The sequence below is a fragment of the Lingula anatina genome, chromosome 4, assembly GCF_051362555.1.
Source record: "Lingula anatina isolate TDL-2025a chromosome 4, LinAna3.0, whole genome shotgun sequence".
NCBI classification, from domain to species: domain Eukaryota; kingdom Metazoa; phylum Brachiopoda; class Lingulata; order Lingulida; family Lingulidae; genus Lingula; species Lingula anatina.
Window position 1 is genome coordinate 8,693,861 of NC_141770.1, and position 23,532 is coordinate 8,717,392.

General features: G+C 34.7%; 2 protein-coding genes across 2 annotated transcripts in view; both read left to right on the plus strand.

Moving 5' to 3' along the window:
- LOC106168377 (uncharacterized) overlaps nt 1-15,098 on the plus strand; it is a 38,723-nt gene extending 23,625 nt beyond the window's left edge. The window contains exons 25-33 of the mRNA XM_087011280.1: nt 5,802-6,002; nt 6,400-6,596; nt 6,922-7,126; nt 7,996-8,162; nt 8,738-10,013; nt 10,337-10,969; nt 11,499-11,645; nt 11,845-12,138; nt 12,442-15,098. Coding sequence (XP_086867406.1) covers nt 5,802-6,002; nt 6,400-6,596; nt 6,922-7,126; nt 7,996-8,162; nt 8,738-10,013; nt 10,337-10,969; nt 11,499-11,645; nt 11,845-12,138; nt 12,442-13,163 — 3,842 coding nt within the window. The 3' untranslated portion in view covers nt 13,164-15,098. The remainder of the gene's footprint in view (nt 1-5,801; nt 6,003-6,399; nt 6,597-6,921; nt 7,127-7,995; nt 8,163-8,737; nt 10,014-10,336; nt 10,970-11,498; nt 11,646-11,844; nt 12,139-12,441) is intronic.
- An 813-nt stretch (nt 15,099-15,911) lies between these two features.
- LOC147762242 (uncharacterized) lies at nt 15,912-22,255 on the plus strand. The gene is made up of 4 exons (XM_087012046.1): nt 15,912-16,224; nt 16,607-16,752; nt 20,402-20,502; nt 20,942-22,255. Exons 1-4 carry the CDS (start codon nt 16,197-16,199, stop codon nt 20,979-20,981), a joined length of 315 nt encoding a protein of 104 aa, XP_086868172.1. The 5' UTR covers nt 15,912-16,196; the 3' UTR covers nt 20,982-22,255.
- The last annotated feature ends 1,277 nt before the right edge of the window (nt 22,256-23,532 follow it).

The window sequence follows — 23,532 nt, forward strand, 5'->3', positions numbered from 1 at the left end:
CTACCGTTACCGCTTCTCCTCCTAGACGGTAAGGGCCCCCGTACCCATCTCATGGATTTAGGTCACCTATAATCTCAACTCGTTCCACGTAAAATTTGGGCTTTGTCGGTATTGGGGTCTGGGTGTGGCACTCATTACAATGCACCCTTGTCTAAAAATGGCAAAATTAAATGCTAATTATCTACCCTACGGAAGGAGTTATGGGAAAAATTTCTATAGACGGCTTTCCAAAAGTCATATGTGTAGATTTCAAATATACCCTTGGATTTGACCTTTGACCTTTACTTCAAGGTCAAATGGGCCAAAATTTTCAAAAAAATGAAATTTTTTACGAAAAAAATTTTTTTTGCCCTGTTATTCAGACACTACACAGACTTAACCAATAATATTATTGGAAAGTGTTACCCTTCAGGTGATCTTTCATCTCCATGAATTTGGGGTCAATCGGTGCATTTTCACGGGAGAAGCGGCCATAAGATACCGAAACTGAAAACTGTCTCTAATTCGGGAACCGTTATTGCTAGAGACCCATTCTTTTTTGCATTTTGTAGAGCATGTAAAGCCCAACACTGGAAGTGGTCTCGTTTTTTTTGTATTCCATACGGTTTTCGAGTTATATTGGTGGTAAAAGCAAAATGTGCAGTACGGTAATGGATAATAAATTTTGAACTCTGGAAAAATAAAACATAAGGCTTGGCAAAGCAGACAACTTGTGTTCAAAAATGACATTATTTCATCAAATTTGAACTTCTGAAACTTCAGAGCACCTCCTATTTCAAGAATTTTGACCAAAATGACATTTTCTTTGTTTAAATTAATTTTTTCTGTACGAAATTTAAGGCACATTATGGTAACTCCAAAATTATAACATTTAGTCCCTTATATCTCCAAAACTGGCAGAGATAGGTCCATAGTTACTATTGAAGTTGAATAGGAAGTCATATACTGGCAATCTTACTGTGACCTTGAAATTGACCTTTGACCTACTGTTCACCATGAACTGAACTTTGCAAATTTTGCTTCCCTTTTATCTCCAAAACTGGCAGAGATAGGTCCATAGTTTCTATTGAACTTGAATAGGAAGTCATACACTGGCAATCTAAATGTGACCTTGAAATTGACCTTTGACCTTCTTTTCACCATGAACTGAACTTTGCAAATTTTGCTTCCCTTTTATCTCCAAAACTGGCAGAGATAGGTCCATAGTTACTATTGAACTTGAATAGGAAGTCATATACTGGCAATCAAAATGTGATCTTAAAATTGACCTTTGACCTACTTTTCACCATGAATTGAACTTTGCAAATTTTGCTTTCCTTTTATCTCCAAAACTGGCAGAGATAGGTCCGTAGTTACTATTGAACTTGAATAGGAAGTCATATACTGGCAATCTATATGTGACCTTAAAATTGACCTTTGACCTACTTTTCACCATGAATTGAACTTTGCAAATTTTGCTTCCCTTTTATCTCCAAAACTGGCTGAGATAGGTCCATAGTTAGTATTGAACTTGAATAGAAAGTCATATACTGGCAATCTAAATGTGACCTTGAAATTGACCTTTGACCTACTTTTCACCATGAATTGAACTTTGCAAATTTTGCTTTCCTTTTATCTCCAAAACTGGCAGAGATAGGTCCGTAGTTACTATTGAACTTGAATAGGAAGTCATATACTGGCAATCTATATGTGACCTTAAAATTGACCTTTGACCTACTTTTCACCATGAATTGAACTTTGCAAATTTTGCTTTCCTTTTATCTCCAAAACTGGCAGAGATAGGTCCGTAGTTACTATTGAACTTGAATAGGAAGTCATTTACTGGCAATCTATATGTGACCTTAAAATTGACCTTTGACCTACTTTTCACCATGAACTGAACTTTGCAAATTTTTCTTCCCTTTTATCTCCAAAACTGGCAGAGATAGGTCCATAGTTACTATTGAACTTGAATAGGAAGTCATATACTGGCAATCTAAATGTGACCTTAAAATTGACCTTTGACCTACTTTACACCATGAACTGAATTTTGCAAATTTTGCTTTTCTTTTATCTCCAAAACTGGCAGAGATAGGTCCGTAGTTACTATTGAACTTGAATAGAAAGTCATATACTGGCAATCTAAATGTGATCTTGAAATTGACCTTTGACCTACTTTTCACCATGAATTGAACTTTGCAAATTTTGCTTTCCTTTTATCTCCAAAACTGGCAGAGATAGGTCCGTAGTTACTATTGAACTTGAATAGGAAGTCATATACTGGCAATCTATATGTGACCTTAAAATTGACCTTTGACCTACTTTTCACCATGAATTGAACTTTGCAAATTTTGCTTTCCTTTTATCTCCAAAACTGGCAGAGATAGGTCCGTAGTTACTATTGAACTTGAATAGGAAGTCATATACTGGCAATCTATATGTGACCTTAAAATTGACCTTTGACCTACTTTTCACCATGAATTGAACTTTGCAAATTTTGCTTTCCTTTTATCTCCAAAACTGGCAGAGATAGGTCCATAGTTACTATTGAACTTGAATAGGAAGTCATATACTGGCAATCTAAATGTGACCTTAAAATTGACCTTTGACCTACTTTACACCATGAACTGAATTTTGCAAATTTTACTTTTCTTTTATCTCCAAAACTGGCAGAGATAGGTCCATAGTTACTATTGAACTTGAATAGGAAGTCATATACTGGCAATCTAAATGTGACCTTAAAATTGACCTTTGACCTAATTTTCACCATGAACTGAACTTTGCAAATTTTTCTTCCCTTTTATCTCCAAAACTGGCAGAGATAGGTCCATAGTTACTCTTGAACTTGAATAGGAAGTCATATACTGGCAATTTACTGTGACCTTGAAATTGACCCTTGACCTATCTTACGAAGAACTTAAATTTGATTGTACCATATATATTTTTTGAAAAAGTTTAAAAATTCTTGTTGATTGCATTTTTACAGCTTGTCAAGCACAAAACTGGTGGCTGTGTCCCTTATTTTGTGTATGTGGGGGTCTATATGAATGCGCTTGCTCCAGCTGGTGGTACAATATTCGGAGGCGGTATCGCCTCTCTGATCCTCTAGTTTCTATTGGATTTGAATAGAAAGTCATTAGAGGCAAGATACTGTGACCTTAAAATTGACCTTTGACCTACTTTTAACCATGAACTGAACTTTGAAAATTTTGCTCCCTTTTATCTCCAAAACTAGCAGAGATAGGTCCATAGTTACAATTGAACTTGAATAGGAAGTCATATACTGGCAATCTAAATGTGACCTTGAAATTTACATTTGACCTACTTTTCATCATGAATTGACCTTTGCAAATTTTGTTCCCTTTTATCTACAAAACTAGCAGAGATAGGTCCATAGTTACTATTGAACTTGAATAGTAAGTCATATACTGGCAATCTAAATGTGACCTTGAAATTGACCTTTGACCTACTTTTTATCATGAATTGAACTTCCCAAATTTTGGTTCCCTTTTATCTGCAAGAATGGCAGTGATATGTCCATTGTTATTATTGAATTTGAATATGAAGTCATTAAAGTCATTTACTGTGACCTTAAAATTGACCTTTGACCTACTTTTTACCATGAACTTAACTTTGCAAATTTTGGTTCCCTTTTATCTCCAAAACTGGCAAAGATACACCCATAGTTACTATTGAATTTGAATAGGAAGTTATATACTGGCAATCTAAATGTGACCTTGAAATTGACCCTTGACCTTCTTTACACCATAAACTGAACTTTGCAATTTTTTAATGCTTTTATTTTCAAAACTGGCAGAGATACGCCCATAGTTACTTTTGAATTTGAATAAAAAGTCATTAGAGGCAATTTACTGTGACCTTAAAATTGACCTTTGACCTACTTTTTACCATGAACTTAACTTTGCAAATTTTGGTTCCCTTTTATCTCCAAAACTGGCAAAGATACATCCATAGTTACTATTGAATTTGAATAGGAAGTCATATACTGGCAATCTAATTGTGACCTTAAAATTGACCTTTGACCTACTTTTAACCATGAACTGAACTTTGCAAATTTTGTTCCATTTTATCTACAAAACTAGCAGAGAGAGATCAATAGTTACTATTGAACTTGTATAGGAAGTCATATACTGGCAATCTAAATTTTGGTTCCCTTTTATCTCCAAGACTGACAATGATATGTCCATAGTTATTATTGAATTTGAATATGAAGTCATTAGAGGCAATTTACTGTGACCTTATAATTGACCTTTGACCTACTTTTTACCATGAACTTAACATTGCAAATGTTGGTTCCCTTTTATTTCCAAAACTGTCAAAAATATGCCCATAGTAACTATTGAATTTGAATAGAAGTCATTAGAGGCAATTTGCTGTGACCTTTAAATTGACCTTTGACCTACTTTTTACCATGAACTTAACTTTGCAAATTTTGGTTCCCTTTTATCTCCAAAACTGGCAAAGATACATCCTTAGTTACTATTGAATTTGAATAGGAAGTCATATACTGGCAATCTAATTGTGACCTTAAAATTGACCTTTGACCTACTTTTAACCATGAACTGAACTTTGCAAATTTTGTTCCATTTTATCTACAAAACTAGCAGAGAGAGATCAATAGTTACTATTGAACTTGTATAGGAAGTCATATACTGGCAATCTAAATTTTGGTTCCCTTTTATCTCCAAGACTGACAATGATATGTCCATAGTTATTATTGAATTTGAATATGAAGTCATTAGAGGCAATTTACTGTGACCTTATAATTGACCTTTGACCTACTTTTTACCATGAACTTAACATTGCAAATGTTGGTTCCCTTTTATTTCCAAAACTGTCAAAAATATGCCCATAGTAACTATTGAATTTGAATAGAAGTCATTAGAGGCAATTTGCTGTGACCTTTAAATTGACCTTTGACCTACTTATCACCATGAACTGAACTTTGCTAATTTCTTTCCCTTTTACCTCCAAACCTGGCAGAGATATGTCCATAGTTACTATTAAAGTTGAATAGGAAGTCATATAGTTGTAATCTTACTCTGACCTTGAAATTGACCTTTTACCTACTTTACACCATAAACTGAACTTTGCAACTTTTTAATGCTTTTATTTTCAAAACTGGCAGAGATAGGCCCATAGTTACTATTGAATTTGAATAGAAAGTCATACAAGGCAATTTACTGTGACCTTAAAATTGACCTTTGACCTACTTTTCATCATGAATTGAACTTTGCAAATTTTCATTCCCTTTTATCTCCAAAACTGGCAGAGATAGGTCCACAGTTACTATTGAACTTGAATAGGAAGTCATATACTGGAAATTTACTGTGACCTTGAAATTGACCTTTGACCTACCTTACTATGAACTGAACCTTGATTGTACCATTTTTAGTTATATATATTTTTTTGCATATTTTGAGAATTCTTGTTGATTGCATTTTTTACAGCTTGTCAAGCACAAGACTGGTGGTGGTGTCCCTTTTTTGTGTGTGGGGGGGTCTATACGATCGTGCTTACTCCAGCTGGTGGTACAATATTCGGAGGCGGTATCGCCTCTCTGATCCTCTAGTTTTTATATACCATAGTTTTGCATTTAACATGTTGCATTGAACATAAGTATTAAAAAATTTATTAAGAAGTTATTCTGAAATAAAATGTACAAAAATTCTCAGAATAAAAAAATGTAATAGTTACATTAAATATAGACAAATACAACTGTTTTTGTTTGTTTGATATGTCTTTAGTGAAAGAAAGACAAGACCTGAAGTGTAACAGTTGCTTTCTGTTTTTCATTTAAGAATTGACTATTCTGGATTCTGCTCTCTGGCTTGCCTGCCTCTACCACCATCTTGAAAAAACGCCAGCAGATGACCATGACACCATGGAGACCATCCTCTCCCTACCCATAATTCCATTGGTGAATGGATCAGTTGTTGCTCTCTCAGAGAATACTGTGTTTTTCTCAGCTGCCAAAAGGTCTCCGACAGGGAAGAGTGCCAGTATGTGTATAATTATATGAATCAGATGTTTAGGCTATTTCAGTGGATATTTTATTTATTTATTTATTCATTTATTTATTTACTGTGTTTTTGAATGTTTGTTCCATCCGCGAAGTTATAGATAATTCTTTTTAAGTCTTTAAAAAAGATAAAATGTAATTCTCACACCAGCTTAAGTTTAGACATTGTGACAGTTTGGACTGAAGTTGTTTGTTTTTACTTTTTTTCTTAATTTTTTGGTATGAAAAAATTAATGTAGTAATGTTTGTCTTGATTACAACATGTAAGGAGACTAATATTATCCTCGTTCATTTACAAATCTTATTAAAACATGTTTGAAAAATAAACTAACTTTATTTATGACATAATTATTTTTTAAAAACTGATCCCTTTCCAGGTGCCTCCATGCAAGCAGCATTGACAGTTCTAGAGCAGGACATCCCTACTGTCCATCCAGATGTCCTGAGGTCACTGGACGGTGTCCAGAACTCTTCGGTTAAGAGGATGCTAGAAAACATGGGTGTCAAACACATCAGTTCGGAGGATGTTATCAAAAAACATGTCCTTCCATGCTTTGCCTCTGGGAAATGGAAAGTGAGTGAAATAATGAAGTTGATTTAGCATTGTTGTTGTTGTTTGATTTTTGTTTTGGCCTAAACCTTATCTTTAAGTTTATTTATTCACAGTGTGAAGGAGGATTATTTAAGTTGTTTTGATGAACTTTTTCTTAATTTCATTTCATTAAAAGTAAAGTGTATTAGTGAATGGCCATTTATTCCTCTATTTACTTTATTTATGTCTGGTTACCAGCCATTCATCCATTCATCCACATACTGAGTAGAAAAATTGAAATGTTTTTACTCTGTTTCTGAAAGAAATAAGCAAATATTATTCTTTTGTATCACTACAATATCTATAGGAGAAGTCAACTGATTTGCTGTTGGCCTATGTTCAACTGATCAAAGAACAGTGGACCAGTGACAAGCAGTCTTTGAACATGCTGGAAGTGAGGAGGGTCATTCAAGTTCAACTGACCAACGGTCATTTTGTCAACCCACAAGACACAACAGTACAGCTTTCCAGGGAATATCTCAGCATGTTTGATCTTCCCAGCATGTTTCCAGGTAAGAGCATCTTGAATCGGAAAGAACAGTAGGTTGATCGAGACTGCACGCACATGTGCATGCACGCACATGCAAACATTAGTATGTACAAGCTTAAACTCTCTTACATTATGTGACATAAAAGGATAAAAGTCATAGGAAAATGAGGCAGCCCAAGGCAACCCCACAAATGAAATTTGTGCAAAATTGTTGGTAAATAATAACTTTTGCTGACTCGTCGCATCATAATTTTTAGGATGATGAGTCTTATTGAATATTTGATATATAATTTTTATCCCTAAGGCCATAACATTTAATACAGGCAACAATTTGCTACATTGTTATTATTGTTAAAACGATCAGGATAGAGGGGTTATATAATAAAAGCGGCCTTGTTTGGCCAAATCACAAACAATCAATACTCCTTGTTGCCTTCTTTCTTGCTATGAATGAGACCATAAAAAGTTTGTGGTACACTGAGATGGAGGAGACATAAAATATGTTCTTGCAAATTTGCAGCTAATTTGCTGGAAATTTGCCGAAACACGAAGACTTTTCTTGCAAACCTGCTGCAAACTTAAGTTGTTATGGCAGGTTTGTTGCAAATTAGCAGCAATAAATTTTTTTCTCGCAAAACCCTGCAAATTAAAAGTTTGCAACAAATTTGCAGCAATTTTGCCACAATATAGCAGCTGCAAAATTTTCATTTTGTAAGGGTGGTACATGTATGGGCAATCATTTGATGTAGGAATAGTCAATATGTTCTGAACCAGATAGACAAAGTCTGCTGTAACCCTTCAGCTGCTACAGGTCAGTTCCCTTTTTAAATGTTGTTTTTTATAATAAGTTTTGTAAATTGTGTTTTGTTCAAAGAATTTTTCTCCTTACAGACTCTGTCTGGAACATCGTCAGTAGTGCCTACCTAGACCTTTCTGCCTTGTCATCCAAACAGACCACTTCGAACAGGCAACAATGGAAGAAGTTTCTTTTGGCACTAGGAGTCAAGGAATTCCTGGCTGTGGACAAAATAGAAGTGGTCCTTAAACACAGCGAATTGGTAAATGTGAATATTGAATATTAAATAAAAAATTAAACTTCTAGTTCTCAGCAAATACATGTAGTTATGTTGATCTCAAAGGCATATATTGTTCATAAGACCTTAAAAAAGATTAATTAAAAAGTCTTAGATTAATATTTGTGGAATTTTCACTTTGTCAGCAAGGTATACTCATCCAAAAATGTTGAGAAAAATACTATCTGTGCACCTGTTTTAGAGTTTTAAATTTATGCTTATCACAGTTACAAGTAAAATTCACCAGTCTATGTCTCCCATCCATCTTCACATGAGAGTGGCTTGTACTTGGGAATAATTTTATTTTCAAATTAATTTTATGATTCAAAAACCAGTCTACAAATAGTAATTTTGGCAATGGTTTGAGATATGATATGTCTTGGTGATAAGGGGAAAAGTATTTTTCAATATTTGAAGGTTAACAAGAAAATTTAAACCTATGTATGTAAATAAAGGTTTGAAATTCATTATGTACCTTTCATAGTCAATAACAAACAAATAAATGAATTTGACTATTTTCAGTGTTGGGTTTAATTTAGAATTAATTTATTCGACTTCAGGATTCTTCTCCTTGGGCCTGGATGAAGGACTTGTTCCCTGCATATGAGGGCAGATACTTCATTGATGACCAGGTTTGCCCACAGTTTGACCAGCTGACCAGCCAAGTGGACAGTCCAGCCAAATACCACCAGATGGTGGTTCTACTCCAGGCATTAGATGGCTTGTGGGAGGCTCAGTATGCCAATTACAAATGGGCCACAGTTTACGACGAGGACAAAAAAGAACTGAAACAAGTGGAGTCGTCGTTTTTCATGAATGTGAAAAAGTTGCCATGGATACCATCAGAGAAAGGAAAATTTGGTGCTTTCAGAAATAGAGGTGGTGCCAGTGACCATCTAGAGATGGAAAATGTACTTTTGCATGGCAGCACCATATATATAAGGCACAAAGCAATAGAAAGCCTGCTAGGAGAGCATGTCCCATATCTTGCCAGGGGGATTCAGTTGAAATCATCTCTGTGCAAAGAACTCGGAGTACAGGCTTTGTTGTCTAATGAAGCTGTACTTGAACATCTAAAAGAATGGTCGGAGGCAAGCAATCAAGGTCAAATATTTGTCACCACAGTAAGGCATATGAAGAATGTGTATTGGCATTTTGAAAGATATATAGCAGATGGACTGAAAGAATTGTTTGGTCAGAATGACTTCATATTTGTTCCTAAAGAAGATGGCGTCACTTACCAGACCAATGCGTTCGTAGCTGGTGAATTTCTGCCTTTGAAGATGGTGTGTTGGCATGACCCCACGGGGCTGGTGCAGAAATATGGCACACAGGGGAAAGATGCTGGAATGACTGGTCTAAAAAAGAAATACAAGAGGGAATTGGACCATGTCTATCCTGACATGGAAGCATTCTTCAGAGGTATTTTACAAGTCATGGAAACCCCCACTATGAAAGAGTATGTTCAACTTCTACAAGAAATAGCAGAAGAGAACCCTGTGCCCAACCATGCAGCCACACTCCATGCTTACAAGATTTTTGAAATACTTGGCCAGAAATGTAAAAAGAAGGAAAATCCAAGTGGCATTGTTGGCCAAAAAGGTAGAGGAATCCTCTCGGAACTCTCAGATGCTTCTTCCACTGTTGAATTGAACTCGATTTTTGCGGGGCAGTTGAAACATTTATTGGAAACTGCTGATGTGATACCGACCTCCAGCAACAAGTGGGTTCAGGTTCAAGAGGAGCCGCTCCTGGCAGATGACCCACGTCTTGCAGAGCTCTTCAAGAAACAGGTGGCTGAGAAGATCCTACTGGTGGCTGAACCTGTTGTTGCAGGTACAGAGAGAAATGATTGTTTACATATCTTGATTTTTTTCTTGAGGTTATATTCAAACCATTAAAAGCACCGAAGTGATTATTAAAAAAAAAAGTATATTTTTATTAACTTAAAGATGTCTTTCTGTTTTAAGTCTAATGAAGGGAATGTCTCTTACTACCCTTCAGTTGAAACATTTCTTCTGATTTCAGCCAATTAAAAAATGGTTACTATACCTTTATTTTAGTACTTCTTTGTGACAGGACCCTTTATTTAAGATTTGTCTCATGCTAAAAGATCAACTATAAATATTAATTTGCTGTGATATCTGAATGTTTTACAGGTATTCAACAATCTAGTTCAGAGGACCAAGTTACTGAATTGAGGTCAAGGGCAGAATTTTTCTTCAAGGCTGTTGGAATCAAAACTCTTTCCGAGGGCGTAGAACAGGAGGTGGTCCCAGAGAGCACACGCCCAAGCCCAGAAGTTCAGCAATATATTCATGAAGTGGTGCCTTATATACAACAGTTTTTGTTTTCCTCCCACCCCACTGTGTACAAGAAACTGCAAGAAAAGAAGGTGTCTGCTGTCTTGAAACTTTTTATATTTTACCAAAGCAGTAAGCTGGATGTTGTGTACAGACTGAAAGGCAAGCCACATGTTAATGTGACCGTGCAAGAAAAGTGCATCTTGCAGAACGAGCGCGAGTTTTATGTCCACAAGGACAGCGTCAAATCCTACAGAGATATGGACAAGGAGCTGGTGAAGATTTTCCTTCCAGCTTCTGCACAAGATTTGGAGACTGGGCTCCTGAATTTTCTGCAGGTTTTGAGGATGCACATCCAGAAGCCATATGGTGGGATGACAGATGCAGACTTCCAGAGAGAACAGAAGATGAAGGCTTTGCCTGAAGAGGAGGAAAGATGGGCGGTGCCAGAGCCTGACCAGCTGTTAATAAGACCCTCTCAAAAGACTGGTAAGAATGGACAGTTGTGAATAAGAATTGGTACAATGTAGTAGAAGCTTGAGCCTTTTGCCATTATCAGTCTCTTTACACTCTGACAGTGTCTTACTTGTGTGGAGTTAAAATATCAGACAGTTTTGTAAATCGGCCTGGGTTGATTCTTTTGGTTGAAAGTATGTGGATTTTCGTAGTTTTATTCAGTAGTTTTCTGCTGTTTTTGCTTCTTGGCAGGATTTTCATTTGGCAAATATCTGTTAAGTGAATGTCTAGAGGAAACATAATTGCTCAAATACTTCGCTGCAGCTAGACAGGCCAAAACTTTCACTAGTTTTAAGGAGTTGAGTCAAGTCAGTGTCAATTTTATAATGTGCCAGGCCAATTTAGTTTTGATCATAATTGCAAAATCAGGATATATCAGTACCACTAGTCTTTTTGTGATTTCAGTGATAATTTAGTCTCCATACTTAAGTTTGACAAACGAATATTATTTGATATTTCTGAAAGATATTTTGATCAACAAAATGTTTTGATCTGTCATCAGAATCTAAGGAGCATTCTCTTGATGACCTTAACTGGACGGAGAAAGATGAGAAAGCAAAGAAGAAAAAGAACCCTCCAGAGGCAGGAGAACTTACAGCCTGGCCACCCCCACCACCAAAGGAAAAGAAGGGTCCACCTACTGATTCGGGTTTGTATTACAACATTTAAAGACTTTATTTTTATATGAAAACATATTGCAGTGTGGACTTGCGTAAAACAGCATCAGTCAGAATTACATTAACTAAGTCAGAGAGCAATTTTTTGTGAACAGTTATATATAGCTTAAAATCATGAACTTCTGATAAGTCCATGAAAAAAATTTTAAAAAAAATTATTTGCGGTTTCAGAAAGATCCCAACCACAAGCTACAGGCAAGCCTCCAATGGGCAGTGCTCCAATTTCTGAGCCATTGCACTTACATGTAAAAGATGAAGATACCCATGCATCTCAGAGAGCACAGATTGACCATGGTCCTTTCAGGCAGGTGGAAGCTGGTCCCATCTTGCCTCAAGTACAGCCATCTAGTGGACAGAATCAAGTGATGAAGGCAGACGGCCGAGAAGTTCCATCAGACCAAGGGCAGAGTAGCAGCACGACTGAAGATGGCTCTTTTGGAAGACCTGTTGACAATACAGGACAAGGTATCAGAGATTTAAATTGCAATGCAGTTAATGCATTTTGATTCTGATAAGTTTGCATTTTTTTTTCCTTATTAGCCTTTTGAGATATGGTTGTGGTCTTTAATTAGATTTTTTCTCTGTACATTGGAAAAGAAGTTCCATTGGGAATAACTAAAGTTCTCTATGACTGTTTGGAGTTCAACTCCATATAATTGATGTGATTTGTAATGGGAACTGAACTTCTTCAGCAAATCTTTGAAAATAAGTATGAAAGATATGCTTAAGAATAACTGAAATCATACGAATAAGACCTTCATTTTTCAGTTGTCAACCAAAGACCAGAACAAACCCAGCATGTTCCTGACAGTGTTCCAACAGTGCAGCACCAAGCCCTCCCTCAGTTTGGTGTACCCTCTCAGTTTGGTTTCAGTGTTCCTGGTCCGCATGTGGACCCTTCACACCATCATCAGCAGGGGAGTCAAGACATGGGATCCCGTGGCGGAGAATCGGATTTATTTTCTCTGTTTTCCTCACCACCTCGCTCTCTGGGACCTGCACTATTCGGCCCCGGAGACAGCATAGAACAAGTGCAATATGAAGACACTACTGGTATTAATATAGAGACTGCACTTCCTCCAGTTGCTGAGGTTCTTGTCGGTGATAAGAAGCATATCGGGGAATGGGGAGAGAAGTGGGTGAACAGTTTCTTGCAGGCCAAGTTCAGGGAGCAGATAGAGAAGAAATACCTTGTTATCCATTGGGTGAATGAGAAACAAGAATCTGGGAAGCCTTATGATTTCCATATTGAGTGGATTGCTGAAAAAAAGGAGGTCTTTATTGAAGTGAAAAGTACTTTTGCAGAAAATAAGGACATGTTTGAGATCTCGTCCCAAGAGCTTATGGCTGCACAGATGTTGGAAAAAAATTACCAGATTTACAGGGTGTATAATGCTGGTAATAGCTTTCAGCCTGTGAAACTCAGGGTTCTGGAGAATGTCCTGCAACTTCTGGATAGTAAAGCCATAAAAATGAGCATGTGGTTGTAGATTAATTGTTTAAAAAAAAATCAAAACTAAAATGTTTTATATTATTTACGGAGGGAGGAATAAGAGAAAGTGTATTTTAAGATAATTGTTTTTTTTTAATTGGATTCCAAGCCATTTGTGAAGACTTTTTTAAAAAGATTTTGTAAAAATCTGTTTGTTTTTTTTTCATAACCATATTGATATGATTTATCAAAAATCAAAAATATTTTTTTCAGATTTTGCAATATTTTAGAAAATTTATAGTGGAATGTGATTTTCATTCTTCACCTTTATACCATGCAATTTTTAGTTTTTTTAAGTAAAGTGCTCTATTCACTTATTTCAAGGGAGTGGAGACTTATTTCTTGTGAACTATGCAAAATCTTTTTAAACATAATTGCTAACCAGTCATTAGAGCCTGAAGTTGTCAACCAAATTGAAAGTTGTGAGAACTTTAATATACAAATGACAGATGCAGGGCAAGACTTTTCATGAGCAAAGAAACTATAAATGGTATGGAGGTTGATGTTGTAAAGGCCAGACACAACCCTGTTGGTTTAAAACTTCTAACACGTTATTTATCAGTTATAAGGAATATCAGACATAAGCTACCACGGAAATGCAGAATTCCACGTTTTTTAAATCAATTCTGATGGTTCCTGAGATTTGTCTTGTCTGAGATTCGATAAATATGCAGAGATTTTTTTGAAACCTAGGCTCATGTCTGGAATAAGAAATCTAAGCGAGTTTTGAAAAAGTGAACATGAAAGGTTTATTATTGGGAACTGCAGTTGTATGGTAAACTATAAACAGAGATGTTGAAGAAATGGTTAATATGAAAACATACTGAATCACATTAATTTATAGAAATTAACGTTCTTAAATGAAAAAATGCATTAATCTGTATTTTTAACATCCATGGAATACATTTGATCTCATATTTTTTATCGCAATTTTTTTTATATTCACTATGAGCAACAATTGACTTTTTGTGATGTGTTGAATTGGCTATCACCTTAATTTGATAGAAAAGTATTAGCAAATGTTATCATCAATAGCTGGTGTTTTTTGTTGAATTTTATTTTTAATATAAAGGGATAACCACTGTTCTTATGATATTCATATTTCACAATAAATACATTGTAAACAACTCACAGAAATATAAAACATTCTGCTTTACCATCAGAATAGCAGTTAACACAGTTATTTTGGAATTTGTGCTTGCCATCACATCACGTGACCTCCATAGATGGCTAAGCTCTGTTACGGTAAAAATCTCTTAAGAGAATATTATAAAAAAACAACAAACCTTTTAGAAAAAAAAACAGGGACTAATTTTGAATGTCAGACAGGATTCATTTGCCATTGGTTAGTATGTGAGAAAATTGTCCTTTACCCCAGGAAAACCTTTTTTTTTTTTGCCAAAATGAACAGTTGTTATCTCTTAATTTTATGATTGAAAGGAAGTGGTACAAATTATTCTGCAGACAAGTAAGGAGCGAATCTGCATGTTGCTCTTTGAAATTTTGAAAAGAAAAAGGAAGTGTCACATCTCTTGATTTCAGCCCAGCTGGAAGGAAAGATCTTCAGATTTTTTTAATATGTGCAATATAAATTCCCAACTATATCCAGTATAAGTTGAAGAAAAATATTTTAAGGCTGTTGCTTCAATTCATAGACTGACTTGAATTATTCATTCAGGTTATATGCCTATTTGTTAAGTGCCATGAAACAATTTATTTGTTTTGAGTATTTGAATTATTATTAATTTTACATTTAAGTCTTGTTTTTAAGTATGTAAATTTTGTTATGAAATTTTATAATTGTTTTCAGCAGTATATCAAATACTGACAAATGATTCTGTTCAAAGTTAACAGGAAGAAATGCATTGTCTGTAGAACAAAGAGGTTGAACTATTAAGCTGAAAGTAAGTTGAATAGATTGATAATTCTGGTATTTTGTCCCTTTTACATGCAGTTCACTAAAATAATACATGTGTATGTTAATGGAGTTACTTCATATCTCGACTTGCTTTGTCCAAAATATGCTCATAAAATATATAGCACAGGTGATGAAAAGTTTAAAAAATCAGACCATAAGTGAGCTCATTAATTATCCTGTCTTGTGAGGAGACAGATGAAACTAAATCTTTTAATTTTTCATTTTGTTATGTTATTAGTAACAATGCCAACGGTAAGGCTTTATTGTTTTAACAATACAAATACAAATTGTACTTGTGCTTTTGTAACAATTTATAGATGTGAGAAATTAAATGTTATAATTGCTTCTTTTAATTTTGAATTTATGTTTTAATAAATTATATAAAAAATTAAATTTTGAAAAAAAACTTTTTTTTATTTCTGAAAACTGTGCTAGATGCATAAGCAGTCTTTCAATGAAAATAAATGCTGTTTTGCTGTGCTATACAAGTGATTTCAAATCAGCTAAAGAGCTGCCACAAAATGGAAGACGCGAGCATTTTATTTTTATATTTACAAAAGTGCAGATCAGCTTCTTAACTCTGAATGTCCCAGTTCCCAGTAATTTTTTTTTTTTTTTTTTTTTTTTTTTTTTGTTATTCAGACGCAATTTTATATTTTTTTCTATCCGCAAAGACATCTTTGTAAATATGTCTTATAAATATTATTGGTCTGAGGTTAATATAACAATGTCCATTGGTCAGTCGTGTTTAGTGTTTATCACATGGTTCGTTCATCGACCTACGAAAGCCCAGTCACGCATCATCAAGTATGTTGTCTTTGAAAACGCGTTTTTATTTTTATTTATTTATTTGTTGTTGTGTTTGTGTCATTATGACTTTATCAACCCCCTAATCCTCTTTTCGAGATGGAGACTTATTGTGCCTTCTCAAAAAAACAAACTATAATTCAAACGGAATCGTCTACACGGAAAGTTGGAGACCTCTTCTTTATTATGTAAATCAGGTGAGACTTTTGGTGAGAGGTGCTCAGATAGGACCAAGTTCAGTAGAAGATGTGGGAAGAAGGATGTTCCATGTCATAATACTCCTACTGCCACATGTAGGCCGAAAAGATGGCACTGAAACCGGCAGCAGTATCTCGTAAGTTCCGAACGAATAATAGAAAATGTATTTTAGCATTTCTCAGTTTTGCATTGACGATATATTCCCGAAACGGTGCTCTTTAGACATACTGACCATGCGGACATCTAACTGACGTGAAGGATACTTTCTCTTAGCTTTCCATCAGTGTTTGGGTACCCTTTTGTTTCTAATTCCATTGGCTTTCCATGAGGGTTCAATATCTTAATAAAATATTTAATTAAAATATAAATATATATACTTGTATCATTTTAAAGCTTAATTGGGATTTGTTAATTCTAACGCAAAGGATACTGACACGAATTACTGCCATGAACATGTACTGTTTTATCAGATCTTTAGACATTGTGTCAGGAATGTGAATTTATTCCTTTAATTCCAGTGACACTAACAACCGTTAACGAAGATATCAGAAGCGTCCTACTCAGAGACACGTTTTGTCTTCGACATACACAGCCCCACACCCATGCCAAGATTGCTTCCTATGCCGACGCTTGTCTGCTTGTTGATTTGCAGGGACGACATTTAGTACGGAATGTTATGTTTGCCTTTGGTTGAAACATTCTGCTCCAAAACGTATATCAATTTAAAAGTCGAATAAAATAAGCCTTTTATTTATGGAATTTCTCATAGAAATTAAATCCATACTAAGCGTCCGCCCTGCATGTGGCTGGTTTGCTTCTTTTGGTAATTGTATGTTATTATATCGTAGTACAGTGCTCTATCTGATCATGGTGTTACGAGGGAAATTTGTATACTTTTGGGTCGGGGTTGATATATACCCGCTCCTTTTCGAACCTGAAACGTTAGACCTGAAGTTATCATTTAACAGAAATAATGTCTGTATAAAAATGATAAATGTATAAAATTGATAAAGTGATTGTTTTAAAGTTGCCATATATTAATTTCCAAGAAGAGAAATGTTTTCTATTTGTCACTGAAAATATGTGTGGGCAAATCTGCAACTTGACACCTCGATGTGAACTTGAAGATGTACTCTTATTCATTTTAAATGATGTTGACTTCTGGGAAAGGAAAGACATTACAAATGCATTACGTAAAATGCATATAGGAAACTTTTAATAACATTTATCGTGTGTGCATTCGAAAAAAGGGAAAGATGTAAATCTACAAAAGACACTGTTAATCAAACGTATAATGCCTTAGTAACCTCAACGTTATGTAACGGCCAACATGTGCCCACGTTAATGCAGAATTGTCCACATGTACTATAACGATTTTTTAACAAGTATGAATATGGCATTGTGGTTGTGAATAAACTTCCTCTGGCTCTCGGTGTTTTCAGTGCTGGGCGGGGATCAAATACCTGCTTTTCAGAAAAAAAATTAAACCATGGGTGGGGTAAAGATTGCTGTCCGAAATAAATAAAAAAAATAATGAAAATTAATTAAACACTGCAGTAGTAGAATAGGATCTTAGTCGTGTTTGTGATAAGAAAACTGTTCCTATTGTTGGCTACAAAAATTGCCAGGATTGTGATAATTATATGCCGTTTAAGACAAAACAAAAGTGTTTAAAAACAAAAACGGGAAACGGACTTTATTTAAATATGTTCGTTCATTAAATGTTTCTGTAGGACTGATATTAAACAAAGCCTTTTGCATTTCATAATTTCAAAATCACTTAGCTGTTGCGAAGCCCAATTTTCAGATATAGTATTATAAAAAAGTCACTGAATTCTTAGATCGTCAACTTTTGTCAATTTGGTCAAAAGATAGTAAACAATTCATGATTCTTAAACAAAACCTATGCTTTTTAATTATATTATAGGGATTATTATTTTATCTGTTACACTTAAGTCCACTCTAACAGTTTGGTCAATTATTTATTTAAAGGGATAATAACTCTTCGTTTTGGCCAATAAATGAATTTTCCTGGAGTAAACAACAATTTTCCAATACTTACCAATGGTTAATGAATCCATTTTTACATTCAAAGTTAGTCCCTGGTTTTTTTCTAAAAATTTTGGTTTTTTTGTTAAAATCTCTTAAGAGATTATAACAGAGTATAGCCATCAATGGAGGTCACGTGGTCTGAAGACAAGCTAAGATATCAGAATAATAGCTATAACTGCCATTTCTCTTGTGCAACAGAATACAATATATTTCTATGAGTTGTTCACAATGTTTTTATTGTGAAATATAGATCTCATACAAAGAGTTATTATCCCTTTAAGTATTTTACAGAATTATAATTTAAAAATGTTTATTCAAAGTATTTTGTTCCTCTAAATGGCAAATTCTATATTCTATCAAAGTGTATGTAAACATTATTACTTCGTTTGGTTTGAATATTTAAAGTGAAAAACATGTCTAAAATGTTCAGAGGAGCGTTCTAAGTTAAGTTGTTCTGAAATGTTATACATTAAAATTTTTGGGGGGAGTAAGGGGTAATTGAGAAAGACGGGCTTGGTTAGATATCACTCCTGCATGCCAATGTCATGTTATTTTGTCATCGCTGAGCACTGAGAACCAGAGTTAATTTTTAGAAGTGAATGTGAAAAGTCACTACAAGTACGCTGATTTTGGCGTAACCTTTTCAGATTTGTTTGTATATATATAATATTCTGAATTTGGCCAAGGTTTGGATAATCTTGTAAACCGCCCATGTCTACATGTCGCCTCTGATTCAAATGTTTGCAAATGTAAATTTTCATCCACAGTTACGTCATGTATAATATTTATTTTCGGATTTAGTGCAAAGAAAAGAAAACTTCAAAAAGAACATCGATTGGCAAAACAGCCAGGAATCTTAAAAACATGAAAAAAATTTGGCCACTGTTCGATTTGGTGTGCAAACATCAACAAGACCACATAGTACGAAGTGTGGTTACATGCGTGTGTGCGTTAGTGCACGAATGACACAGCAGGTAATTTGCATTTTTAAAATTGTTACAACCTCTGAATTTGTTTTTGATGGAATTCGATGAAAACAAGACACTAATGTCAAAAGGTTCCCCAGTAGAATTTGTTCTAAAAAAAACATATTTTGTCTATTATCAGTTCTTGCCAGTCTTTCAAATGTTAGATTTTGAACTTTTTTTTATTTTCACGCGCATCTGAACTGTTCTGCGGAGTATCAATAAACATATCGGATTATTATTATTATTATTTTTCTTCTGCAGGACTAGTTTTTTCTCTAAATATAACTAATTTTTCTTTGAAGAAATTTGGTAATATTTACAGCCCTTGCTTTTGATCTTTCATGTATACTGTACGCGTTTGAAAAAAAAAAATCCCCCAAATCATGTTTTAATGTCTACTTATTCTGCAAAGCTACAAATCTTTCCCTATTCAGACCTTAAAATCTGTAAACCCCTCGGATAAAAGTACCTAACGTCGATAGTTACTTCTGAAGTGCACAAAAAGACATTACATTCCAAATGGCTGGCCAATCATTCAATAAAAAATTTAGTAAAACATCGAATCTAAATGCATGAACGGCTTGAGCAACGATTTGCTAATAGGACACAATGTTTTTCCCGAGGAAATTTCATTTTGGCGGGTAAATCCCGCATAGTGTACCTTTTACATGATTTTCCTTGCATTATCCATCTTTTTAAATCAATGGTTAGGCTTAATATTAGACTAAGCATGGAATATTTCGATATTAAAGATAAAGATTTCAGAAATGATCTCTAAATCACAAAGGTATACCCTATCCAATACCATTCAGAAAATTACTCTGTATAAACCCATTTTGGAGCTCTTCATTAGAAATTCTCCAGTCCACGTGTCCATTACAAGAGAAACTAGAAAAGCACTCCGAGAGCGCAGACCTCCGCCAAGGCAGCAATTTTTTTTATTATTATTGATTATTGATCCAGATCACCACCAAAAACTAATCATCTGTTCCTTGGCCCACTTCTGACAGCTCCTGAAAATTTCATCAAAATCGGTCCATAACTTTTTGAGTTATGTTGATGACAGTCAAACAAACAAACTAACAGTTGTGAAAACATAACCTCCTTGGCGGAGGTAACTAAAAACAAACTGGAAACACAGCTCTTCGAATAGAGTGTATTTCTAAATCGGGCGAGGCGCGCTCCTGGGCAGGCAGAACTTCGCTAACACAATCATGCGCCTACGACCAACCTTACCTGTTACAGTATTGTTATTCAAATTATGCCAACTGCAAGTGACAAGTTTTCATTCAGGGAGCCATGATGTTAGGCAAAGATTCCACGATCCTCGTGGGTAGAATATGGTGCCTGGTATGTGCAAAGCTACCTGTTCTTCCCGGCCACAACAACAACGTGTAAGTACGTGTACTGGTAGTCTACAGTTTGCATGTTGATTGACTGGCGTGTCTCACTACTGGCAGAAATGCGTGAGCACAACACTTTGAAATAAGATGGAGGATTCCAAAATTGTATTATATGCCAGGGTTTCTTTTTACAGCACAAATTTACATGTAACCCCCAAGTTTTGGCAGTTTATCTGTTTTAGCTGAGTGAAAGCTGGAATGCTCAGTTCGACTTGTATTTCGTAAATATTTGTGACGATATCTAGTCTTGAAATATTAAAATTTTGATATATATATATATATAGACTCTTGTATGGAAATTGCGTAAACAGCAGAAACACAAGGTATTCACTATATATATGAAAGAGAACAATTACTGCATTGAATTAAAACCGTGGAATAAATAATTCCTTGTGTGTCTAAAATTCTCATTTTAAATATGTTATTTCAGTCGCCAGTGCATTCAAGAGACGAAGATATGTCCCCATTGAGAAGTTACAACCTTTCGATTTCAATAATCCTGAGTATGGACGTTTGAAATAATTAATTAAGCCTGTAATCCAACAGTTAAAATTGATATGTTTCTTAACATTTAAGTGTTATGAAGGGTTAACTTGCAAATTATGTACGTGCCTACTGAATATGTATGAATTATAGTGACTGTTTGCCTTAGATTTCCGCCTTGAATGGTACTACGGTGAGTAGGCATTGCCTAGCATGTAATGCCAAAAACCGAGGCAAATGACTACACGGCCCCACATTTGTAACATATTTTCCCACCAAAACGTAGAAAGCACTTTACCAATTTTGTTTAAATTTGGGTCTTCGGCGACTCCTAACGTGAGAGAATGTGCCAGATTTCAAAACGGGTTTGGTTATTTGAAAATCCGTATGCCAGAACACTCTGTTTCGCTTCCTATTCCATCGACACTTTTTGAACTAAAAGGTCTAACTGTCTTACCTCCAGTTGACTTTTCCAATTTTAAGTAGGTATGGCATAATATTAGAAAATGGTTTCTAAAAGCGAGACAGTACACAAACTGTGCACGACAGGGTGCAAATGTGTGTATAATTTTGTAGTCAACCCTTGCTTACTTTTATACGATTACGAAAGGAACTGGTATTAGTTATTTTTCTATTTTTGACCGAACATCCTAACAGAAAGTAACTGTTTTGTCAGCATCATTTTGTACCAATATATTAAACTGAGCGAATCTGTTGTACTTTTTTCATTGTGATTGTCTATGTACATTATGTCAATCTAGTTTGTGCACTTTACAGTTTAAGGCAACATTGTCCCATTTTAGCTTCTGAACCAACACATGTAACCTATATTTGACATATTTAACGTTTAAACATGTATTTCACAATCCTTTTAAACTTCGAACTTTGGGCTGCGATTATTATTATTATTATTATTATTATTATTATTATTATTATTAAATATGATATATATTAAATATGATATATATTAAATATATATTAAATCTGCGACTTCTGGCTGCCCTTATAAAGAATCATGATTACCAGCGTATTATATATAATATATATATATATTATTTTAGTTTGGATGAGCGTGCACATTAATTTCAATTGCATTACACAGGGAATCGTAATTCTTATGATTACTCCGAATAAACTCAGATGTTTGGCTTGTCGTACTTTGTAGTAACACATTAAATACTATTTCCTTGATATTGTATATTTTGAGCTGTGCGTTAATATCACTGAAGTTTAACGAATAAAGCCTGTTCATAACTTTCAACGTCTTCATTGTTTAATTATAAAGATTTCATATTGTTCTCTCTAGTGCTTGTCTTACTAAAATTTAAATAACAATAAAAAAGGTTTCATCTGACTTAGTCCATTTCGATCTCCTATTCTTTCTTTCTATAACTTTAGAATCAGTGGTGGTGCCAACTGAGCCATTGGCCCCAAAGAATTCCGTGCTATTTAAACAAAACTTTTATAGTCAATGCAGTCCAATTCTTTTTTCTACAAAATGAATGTTCCATGGGAATCGATCCTGTAACCTTCTGGTCCACAGTCTGCAACGTTACCGGTTGCTCTATTCACCCAACCACCCACCCTAAACTTTGTATCTTCCCTTTATAGTTATGGGACTAATACTCTTTTCTTTTTACAAAAATTTGTCGTGTTTAGGAATCGATCCTGTAACCTTCTGGTTCGCAGTCAGCAACGTTACCGGTTGCTCTATTCACCCAACCACCCACCCTAAACTTTGTTTCTCGCCTTTATAGTTATGGTACGAATTCTCTTTTTTTTTTAAACACAAATTAACCGTATTTAGGAATCAATCCTGTAACTTCAGATCTGACATGTCGGCGGTTCCTCTATTCACCCGGTAACCCACCCAAATTTTTGCCCTACGTGTTTTATTTTTTGTCTGCGCAGATTTGACTTTTTGGAAAAAAATTATCAGAAATTCATTAGGCAACATTCGATTGTTTTGTTCTATTCGATTCCAATGTATGGTTATAAACCTAACTTTTGGGCAAAATTCATTAAAAAAATAATGAGGCGGGATTAAAAGATTTTTGTTTTATCCGATTCCAATCAATACCGAAATTAGCAATGCAACATAGTTAAACAGTTTCAAGAAAATATTTTAAAGGTACAGATATAGCTACCAATTACTTTTTCTATTTTATGAGGTTACAACTATTCAAACCAAGAGATTCAGTAAATTCTATGTAACCGCTGAATGATAGATGCAACGCAATTTCTTATTCAAAATTTGGAGGCATTTTTGGGTAAAATAAATAAAGCAATTTTACATTACGACGACAAGTTGACCACGTGTGGTAAATACAGACGATGAAAGAGTTGAATTTGTAACAAATTTATTCACATTACAATTATATAAACCAATGCAGATAACAGCGATGTTTTTCTCAACAAGAATGCATTTACTGCTATGTACTATATTATATGAATCTAGTCATGAAGGCATGTGGAGCAATTGATTAAGACAAACATTGAGGCTGCTTTGACGGTGTAATGACTCAGTTGAATAATTTA